This window comes from Grammomys surdaster, unplaced genomic scaffold, assembly GCF_004785775.1.
Source record: "Grammomys surdaster isolate TR1022 unplaced genomic scaffold, NIH_TR_1.0 343, whole genome shotgun sequence".
Classification (NCBI taxonomy): Eukaryota; Metazoa; Chordata; class Mammalia; order Rodentia; family Muridae; genus Grammomys; species Grammomys surdaster.
In genome coordinates, this window is record NW_021604762.1 from 1,546,979 (window position 1) to 1,557,445 (window position 10,467).

The window sequence follows — 10,467 nt, forward strand, 5'->3', positions numbered from 1 at the left end:
GATATAAGAAGAATAAGAAATGGCTAAGAAAATGTGACAAGTAAATTCAAGAGTTGGGAAGTGGTGGGACATACCTTTAATCTCAGCACTCAGGAGGCAGAGGTAGGTGGACCTCAGTGAGTTTGAGGCCAGCTTGGTCTACAGAGTGAGTAGTCCCAGGAAAGCCAGAGACACACCGAGAACGCCTGTCTCAAAACAGTCAAGAGTCAGCAGTATAGCACCCATGTGGATACAGAGTGCAAAATGACAGGAAGCTCAGTTTGCTATAGGGATCAGAGAAACTGGAAGAGTTGAAAGCATTCTAAGGCATCCAGTAATAAATAAAACTAAGTATCTGTACATTCTACAAAGGCAGGATGTTAAGGATGAATCAATGGCTTTGTGATTAGATCAACTTTGAAACCATGATTTAGAGATTCCAGCAAGTTTTGAAACACCTGTGACTTTCCATTTTCTTGCTTGTAAGATGAGAGATGTCCCCACTCTGTATCATTAAGTTTGTAGGAGACAGTACATAGGCAGGGGGACAGCCACTTAGCCATACCATATGTGACTGCTTCATCAACACTGGTGTGCGTCAACTGAGCATCTATTAAGTGTACGTACTATGACAGATATAAACATTTAAAGAGGAAATGGGTAAACCTGTCCTTATGAAGACCCCACAGATAGATACTGTCCCCTTTACAGGGAGAATTGTACCCAATGTCTCCTGTCAGCTTTCCTCAGATGAGGTAAAACAGCGTTCTTCTTCACTGGGGCCAAGGAAGGGATATAGTGTTTCCTTTCATATTCTGTCTGTGCCTCATTAGGAGGGAGATCAAGTCACAATTAGGTAATAGACTAGATATCTTGCACACCCTTCCACTGCCCTGGCTAGAATGTTACAAGCCCCACCCACACCTCTAAGAAACTGTTTCTTTCTCCTTCTCTCCTCTGTGACCTAACCAAAGCCATGGCTCCAGAACATACAAGGACTTGCCTATATCACATAGGCTTCAGGTACGAACCACGGCAAATCCTAAATCCCCTCGATCATAAATACAGGAGTGCAGTTTCAGGATGCTTCCCATGTTTGAAACTTGTCTACATCGTTGGCATTTGCTCCACTGTGGGAAGACGGCTGAGAGTGCTCAGAGAATTCTGACATCTCCATCCTCGGCTTTATTTTTCCTCACATGTCCACACCAGCCCCTCCATAAGCCTTGGTAGCTAATGTGTTCTCTGTGAAAAAAAGAATGCAGTGGTTAAGTGTTTCCCCACGAAGACCACCTTGTCCTTGGACTTGGAACCTCCAGATCTGGAGACAGGAAGGTGGTTAGACTATAAGGACCTCCCTAGGTTTCTTGACCAAGAAAAGGCAGAAGAGGGTACCCTGCAGAGGTAATTTTCGGAGTCATAAAAGACCATGGAAGGAGGTCTCACTTTGGTTTTGCAGGGATGGAGAAACAGACAGGAAACAAGCTTAAGCTCTACAACAGATGTACTGCTGTGTAACACCAAGGGAAGAAATTCTCTGGGTGACAGGAGTTTGCAAAGCAAGGGGCGAAACATCTGTGTACTTGGCCCAAATTCTTGATTCGAGAATGCAAAGTTTTTACAGAGCTGTCATATGAGCAGCATTTTGTGCTAGGCCTGATATCTGGAACTTTGAACACAACTGTTTCCTCTCCTAATGTTTTTCAAATGGGATTATGCATCTGTGTAAACTGACATCTTTTCTCTGTGGTATTTGTTAACTGGTTACATTTCAACAGAGGGTGCCTTTTGGATGAATGACATCCTTAGAATCTGTGACACTTGATGCTGTCCAGAGACCTTAACGGATCCAAAGTGTGTGAAGTTTCACACACCCCTGGCTCAATCCCAAACCACCTGCTCTTCACGCATTGCCCACAGCCCAGGTTAACCACCTTCCCCCTCCTCCGAGTCTGTTCAGTCCATCATGGGTGACGACTTTTCTTTCCCCCCACATAGAAATCAGTGTTGACTAAGCCAGAGCAGTGAAAACCTTCACTTGTAAAGTTCTTGTAAAGCCATCAATGAATGGAGAATTACAGTAACAGGAGCAGGGAGTCACTGTCCCACCTCACAACAAAGAGGCACAAGCTTCAAATCCAGGGCCCTATACACAACAGATGACCATCTGTGACCAGGCCTTCATGGTTGCTCACAAATAGTTTAAATTGAGAATTGAGGTCTATAAGGGACCACAAGCTTCTTTCCTATCCTTCTGAGGATCATAGGATTCATTCTTAAGATGCTTTGGTCACAGGTTCCTTAGGTGAGTGCCCTTTGGTGGGAATCTAAGCAGAAGCAGGGACAGGAGCAGAAAAGCAACAATGAAAGCGACTCCTTTTAACCCATCCCCCCTACTCTCTGCCTCTGGGAAGGATGCTTCAGGTAGACTGGGGCCTTCTGATGAACCAAGGGGGCTCAGCCTCACCTAGGGCTGAGAATTTGTGCCAGTGTGTTTTCTATTCAGACTTGAAACAGTGTTTAATGAAATATGCATGCAAAATAGGATACTGAAAACTAGGTTAGGAAACTCAAACCCTACAGGGGGAAGAAGAAAAGCTCCTCAAAGGCCTACAGAAACCTCAGCACTGTGGTGGGGTATTGCATTTGGTTAGGTTTTCTGGAAGCAAAGGTATAAAGGGAAAAAAAAAGAATCAAAGTTTACCTTGAGGTAAAGTCACAAATGTGACATTTATGCAAAAGAAATTCAATGACATAGTGGGCCAGGTGCATTAGGCTTGGACGAAGATAAGCTCAAATTCAACATCTAACCATTCTCCATGGTATCCATTAGTAAGAGCCGAGATAAAACCAATACAAATACTTAGTTGTGAATTCTACCTCCAGAAAAAGCCAAATAGTGATTATTGTGAAGTTGTGGGGAGGGTGAAGGATGGATTGAGATGTAGGCGAAAGAAAATGACGGAATGTTGACAACTGCATAACTGCTAAGTTAGACTAAGGGTGTGATGTGGGGATTCATGTACTATCCGACTTACTTCTTGTCCATTTACATGTTTTTTCATAATAAAATATTTTTCAGTAATGGGAAGCACTTGTCACCACAGAAGTTAAGCTAACATATTATCTAAGAAAGGCTGTATTCCACTTGATAAAGTTTGAAGATAGGTAGTTACAACTTTATTCTAGAATTCTTTGAAAATCGATTGCCTGGGCTATGGCACACTTGATAATATTCAGAATCAGTTCCTGATCACTGTAGATCTCATAGTCAAGCTAAACACAATTGTTGAGATAATCGAGACAGGCTACAGAAGACAGAGAGGCAAAATCAGATTTGGATACCTTCACTGCAGTTCTTCAGGGCGAAGAAATCCACTGCAGACAAACTCTGGTTCCCACTGGAGATGTATTCCAAGGCCACTCGAAATGGGTTCTCTGGGCGTCCGATTCTCCCATGCAGCACTGTCCAGCTGGATGCATTGGAAGGTGGGGGGTCAGGGAGGAAGAGAAGCATAGGAAAGCAGGGGTGAGAATTGACTCAGAGAGGCTTACTCCTCTGTGGTGAGTTCAGACATCACATTCTTACTGGGTACAGAGAGATGGAGTCCCAAAAGGTACGGAGGACAGTGACCCTGGGAGCAACCACACAAACATTTGTTTCATTCTTGTCCAGAGAACTCAGAAAGGCCATTCTCAAACTCACTGTAGGCAGTGGCATTTCTAGGCAACTTCAAATCTTTGAAGTAGTTCTGTAGCTAGTCTTGTAGAGGAAGGACATTCATTACAGGAGCTAACTGGGCAGCAGAATCAAAGAACAGCTTCCAAAATGGTACCAGCCCATTCATAATTATCACTTTGAAATAACACTTGATTTGGGCATGTTATCTGCTTCCGAAGTCTCAATCACCAGGTTTACTGTGTGGTTATTTATGGGAAGGTTAGTGAGGACCATTTATTTATTGCAGCAAAATTAAAGTGTACTGGAGCATCTACTTTGGGGTAACAGGCATCTAAGATTGACTGGACTCTGAGAAACAGTGGGAACAGCAGACAGAAGTGGGATGGATGGTGAGCTCTGCATCCATCTGTGATCTCAGATGCTGACACTGCCAGAGAGCAGAGGACCAGACAAAGGAGCATTCTTATGCTGTGCTTGTGCTATTAACCTCTTGGGCTAGCCTCCTGTCACTTATTGGAACATCCAATTTCCTTTTCAACTTTGACTCAGACATATATCATAGTATACATACATACATACATACATACATACATACATACATATGAGAAAGAAAGGAAGTCAGGGAAGGAGAGAACATAGGTTCATTTACAATTGTATATTTAAACAATATTCTGTGAAGAATAAAAATTATCTTCCTTTAAAAACAATTTTATTGAGGTATAATTAGCATATTATAAATTTCTCTCATTGAAAGTATATAATTTGATAAATGAGAGTAGAAATTAGAGGGTTTTGACATGGTTATGTAATGATGAAATCATATTACAATATTCTATAAGGTTGAGCTTAATATAGCAATATAAAAAACAAGGAATTGGGGGCAGAAAACTAAATTTTTTGTTTGAAAAGCTTTTAACCTCACACATCACAATATAAAATGATGTTTGCTGTAAAAATAATAAAATAAAAAAAGGTAAGCTTCCAGCAATTCAGCAAATAACTCAAGGCATCCATTGTTTGGAGACAGCCATGGCCACCACCTCAGCGTACAGTCTTAGCTGTCATTTGACACAAATGGTACCACCATAGAGGTGCCTGTCTGTGACCGTATGTCCCCACTCAATGCATGTCTGGAGGCGATAAATATGCGTGATGCTATCATTCACTGGCTGCATTTTGTAGCTTCTGCTTTCCTCTCTGTTGTGATTGAACCAAAGCTGCTCTGTGCACTTGCCTAAATGACTGCAATCAAGGCCAACATGCGTGTCCATGTAAGCTCTGAAGTGTATGATCTCTTGAGTCAGTGAGGCTGACGGTCCATTTCTGCATTTACTTACTAACACCCTAACCTGTCTTCTTTTCTGGCTTTGCCTTTCCTTTCACATCTATGTCTGTGTCTCTGTGTGTCTGTGTGGATATATGCAGGTGCATGTAGGTTGTGTGTGTCTCTGTGTGTTTGTCCAAATGCATGTATGTGCGAGTAGATTGTGTATAGGTCAGAGGTCAACCCTGGGTATCTTCCTGAATCATGCTCTACCTTAGTTCTTAAGACAGGGCCTGTCACTTAACCTGGACTTGGGCATTTTGGCTAGATTGGGAGGGCAGGGAGCCCTGGAGATCTGCCTGTTTCTGTTCCTCAGCAGGCACCACACCCAGATTTAATCCAAATGCAGACCCCTATGCTTACTTAGAAGGCATTTTGCCAACTGATCCATTTCCGCAGACCTGTCTTGGTTCACTTTTGGCAAGAATGGTATTGCTTAAGGCAACATTGACCCTTCTCAGAAGTGTGTTCCAAGTTTTACATCTTGGGTTCCTCCTATGCAGGGGTGTGAGTCATGAGGTGGATGTCTGTTGAATGAAGTGGGGACCTTTTGTTCTCTCTGTGCTTTTCTGTAGTTAATTCAGATCACTGGAGTCAAGTGTTCAGCCAGTTAATAAAAGTGTGTTACGTTTCCCTACAATAGACGCTGTAGACGGGATTATTGCTACAGTAAAGCTTGTTCTGCCTTACAGTCCCCAGCAGGGTTTCCATCCCAAATAAAACTGGTGCAATTGAATAAGGAAAAGGAGGCTTCTCAGTTTAAATGTGGAACTGTCAGAGAAAGAAATATTTGAAAGGAAAATGTAAGGAGGACTTCTTAAGGAAAGAAAAGCAAATGATCAGGGAATGCAGAAATTGCCACGTTCTTCTGAACCATAAAGGGCTCTAGTTTGGAGGAAAGGTGTCTTGAAAGGTACGTGTACGCTCATATTCTGCTCAAATCTCAGCTCTCTGCTCTGAGAATGATGGATTTTAATTCCAGGTACACAGTGGCCCCCGACAATGATTTCCATTTCTGTATTGGCGCTCGCCCTCTGGATAAATGTGTCAGGAGTTTTAGGAATTAGTTTCTGAGTTACCGATGCAATAACTTTTGCCTGAAATCCTCTGGCCTCTCATAGTTTACTGCCGAAACTTTAATAAGTTTCCGAGCAGTTGCCAAACATGTATTTTATATCCAGGGAAGCTGGGACTAGGATAGGGCAAGCTTGTACCTAGGGTCAGATTTGTTTAAGAGACAGCCCAAAAGCCTGGTGAAAAAATAAAAAGCAAGCTCTAAGCTTCCCTGTCCCCGTCTCTCCCTGCTCCCGTCTTCTTTGCTTGGCTCGCAGTGGTCACAAACCCAGCACATTGGGGCCTTACTTTCCCCGATTTGACTGTTGACAACTCAATTTATCCTCAAAAGGGAAAGGTTGTATTCTGACCGAGAACTTTCTAGAAACAGATGTGCAACTATATCCATGTGCTGGGGATTGTGACATTCTAGCACGGGTGCTACAATCAATCAATATGACAGTGTGGGCGTCCACCTGGACTTTAGGAAGCCAGAAGGGTTGTATGGACAGACTGTCACAATCCATTATCTTTCACACGTCTCTCTGGAGCTCTCCAGTTCCACATTCTGCCTGCCTCTGCCTCTCATTTGCCTGATGACTTTGGATGAGACACTTTTCTGAAACTGTCTAAAATTTTGCATGTTTTTCAACCAATTTTATTCTCAAAAAAGTGTCTGTAATTTTGCAAGACTTTTTTTTTTAAGGAAAACCCTACCCATCCACTTTTGCTTAGTGATTACAACATGAAGAATAAATTAGAGGCTATCAAAAGTACCTCTAAAACAACCAACCAACCAACCAACCAACCAACCAACCAACCAGGCAACTAATCAAACAAATAAACAAAATCCAGGAGACCTGTTTTGAATACCAAGGATAATTCCTAACCTGGTGGAGAGAAGTTTTTAATTCTGATTTGGGGCTTGCTTAGACTTGGACAGTTTTCCCACATCTCCTTGGGTATAACTTTCTTCATTAGCTAAATGTAGCCACTAGGATAAAAGTTCTCTATGGGTCTTAATTGGCTGGCATTTAAATAGTTCTAGTGTTTTATGAAAATTCTGGAAGCTGTAACTAACTTGTATGAGTTATCTTGTAGAGTTTGGATAACGGAGATCAGTCTTCAATCACAGACCTATTTACACACAAAGCCTCTGTCTTGCTCTTTTAGAGAAATGGAGACTTGTTCAAAGCCATACTTTGAGTTAACTACAAATAGAATACAGTGCTGCTTCCTGGTCCTGAGGATCAGAGACAACATGGCCTATGGATCGATTTGCCCACTCAATTGCATTTCCATCAATAAGATCACAGAGACAGAGAAGGGTGTATGTTCTTGGCATTGCCAGATGGATCACTGACATGGTTTTTAAAAGACTATACACTGGGCAGGCAGTAAGATAAGAAATCCATAGAAAAATACTAAGATCAGGTATAGAAATGAGTTTTTCATGTTCTCCCATTGCCCTCAACCAGACCCTACATACTTAAAGGAAACTTCTTGATAACATCTGCTATAGGGCAAGATACTAATGAGACTACAGAGGTGGCAGCCATGATTCAAGAGCACGAAGGCACCGACTCATTTAATCATTCAATGGAGGAACATTTTATGACAGCTTGTGGGGGCCATGGATATATCTTTGCTTTTGGGCAGTGTCCCAGTGTGCATGATATCAATATCAAGCTGCCTTGAAAGATGGAACTCTCAAATCCTCAAATAAGCTTTCATAAAAAAATGTTTCTCTGAAATGGTTTTAAAATTCTGTAATGTGGAAAGCGAGTGAGACCTAGACTCAGTTCTCAGCTTCACAGTCTATTAGCTATGCCATGTTAGTGATTTAACTTCTATGGGTTTCCCTTTCCTAACCATTAAGATAGAGGTCATAAAATGAACTCAGGGTCATCCTGGGATATACAGCAAGACTCTATCGCAACCAACTAGCCAACCAACCAACTAGCCAACTAACTATACCATCCAATATAACTGTCTACCCCAAATAACCAACATAAGATGTAAGCCATAATGCTTGGCTTGCTAGATTGTGTTGAGCATCTGTGAGAAAGACTCAGGAAAAGTGAGTACTTCTTACACAGTAGGTCCTCAACAAAAGATTTATTCTTATAGAAGACTACAACTCACATTATGGAATCATACTGACCCAGGCAAATGTCTGCAGATCAATTTCTTTTTGAGATGTAGTGGTGAAAGGATGGTACATTAGAGAGAGTGAGAAGAGTACTAAGGATTCCAGAATTAACAGCTACTGTGATTGTTTAAATAAAGCAAAACATAAGTAAGTCTTCATATGAGAAACACGACTCTAAGAAATTGTGTTGGGACATCCCTACAAGAAGATATGTTAGCTTTAGATTGTGATTCACAGACCAACTATCTTCTCAAAACTGAGAAAAGGCCCATCCACATTTCAGATCAGCATCTCTTTCATCCTTGTAGCTTCCTGCAGCCTGGAAGAAGATGATGGCTGCTTACATTGCAAATTAACATTTGTTGACATGCCACCATGCTTCAGGTGTTACTGTGCATTGCTACATACTCAAGTTTATTATGGGTCTACAAAGAGTTTAAGATTCATCTTGCACTTGAGTAGCTTCAAGACTGGTGAGAAAAAATATATATACTGAAGTATATAATGGGCATCAGGGCATCAGAGCTAAGCAAGTGGTATATAGGTCCGAGGCATAGAGGGCAGAGTGATAGCTCAGACTGGCTGATCAGAATAGGTATCACCTAATATTGGGTTATGAAAATTAGGCAAGAATTGGGGAGTTGGGACTATAGGCTGGCACAAATACCCAGGCAGAAGGTGGACAGAGAGTATATGTCCTGGATCCACAGTGGTCCTGTCTGATGAGAGGAATTTTTTTTTATTGAACTCCACAGGGAAGATGATCCATGTGTTTCACGTCCCTACCTTCTCCCTGGCAAGATGATGGACCTTCAGCATCCTGTCTTATGTGACATGAATGCTCAGCCAATATTTGCTGAAGGATAGGAGAAACAACTGAACATATTTCTATTAAATCTGACAATATTCTGACATTCTTGGGCAAAAATCATGTGGTAGCGGAGCTGGGTGAATCTAAAAATTCATGTTCACTCACTAACAATAACCATCTTTTGTCCAGGTGCTAATGATGCCTTTTCCCTGAGGAGGCACTGAAGGACGTAGGTTGATGGGAGTAGGATGATGCGGGGAGGGGGCAGTACAGAAACCCACATGGTTACCACAACAAGCAACTCATGGTAGCTGGATTTGCCAAGAGCCAACAGGAATACGTCAGAGAATTACACAATCAAGACCTGGGGATACTTGAGTTTCCAAAGAGGAAAAATCCCATCTGATACACTAATGCTCTCTACCTGACAAGTCAAGTCAATACAAACATTGCCTGCAATGGCAGCACTAGTCACACTAGCAGCACTGATACAGAGAAAACAACACTGTTAACATTCATTGAGAGTCAATCTAGGCTCTCCTTAGAGCTGGGATCTGACATACAGGGTACTGCCCTTCTAAACTCCTTGAGGTTAGAACAATCTGCCACGATCTTTATTTCAATTTCTAGCCCTGGAAAACATGGCTGGGGAAATGAAACTTTAAGACATGGACAGCTTCGTGTTCTGGACTGGCCTTGACAGTCACGCTGTTAGGTGGTAATGAACCTTCTAGCTGGGATAGATAAAGTCATGAGCTGGGTTGGGGTGGCAGAAGTTATATGAATCAGACAAGTATCCAAGTCCCTGTCACACAGAACTCAGTAGTGTGGTGGTGGTTATTATGAAGTGTAACCCTGTCACAGTTTGTGTGGCACAGCTGACATTCTTCTGTCATGTCTTTGCTCAGACTCCCTCTCTCTTTGACAAGGGCTCAGTTCAGGTGAGAAGGTGTGAAGACATGTTAGAAACAAGGAGCCAAGCCAGTGGGAGCTTGTCTAGATCAATACCAGAGGACAGGACACCAGCTGAAGCTCTCTCCTCATCTCGACAGGAAGTACACACATACCTTTCACATTTTCCTTAAAGTATACTTTGGTAATTTCATAGAAAGTAAAAACTATTCAGCTTAATACATTTCCCTTAAGTCAGCCCACATGTAAAGAATTGTTGTGGGATCATGAAGAAAATGTCCAACCAGTGTAGATTCTACTGTGAAGTGCTCTCTTGCTTACACATTTTCTCTACTAATGCTATGTGAATGCCATGAGGTCTTTCATCCAAGCAGCCTTGGCTTTGCTATTTGCTTGCTCTTTGCACTGTCCTAGGGGTTAGACTCATGGCTCAGTTGATAAAGTGCTTGTCTGGGGACCTGACATGGGTTCGAATCCCCAGCACCCATGCAAAAGCAAGGTGCTATAGTAGATATCTGTCACTCCAGTGCTGGAGGGAGAGGAATTGGAGACCC

The 10,467-nt window shown here is 42.2% G+C and overlaps 1 protein-coding gene across 1 annotated transcript in view; it reads right to left on the reverse strand.

Moving 5' to 3' along the window:
- The window catches only part of Alk (ALK receptor tyrosine kinase), a 699,186-nt gene that overhangs the window by 184,821 nt on the left and 503,898 nt on the right, over window positions 1–10,467 (reverse strand). The window contains exon 5 of the mRNA XM_028778974.1: window positions 3,325–3,452. Coding sequence (XP_028634807.1) covers window positions 3,325–3,452 — 128 coding nt within the window. The remainder of the gene's footprint in view (window positions 1–3,324; window positions 3,453–10,467) is intronic.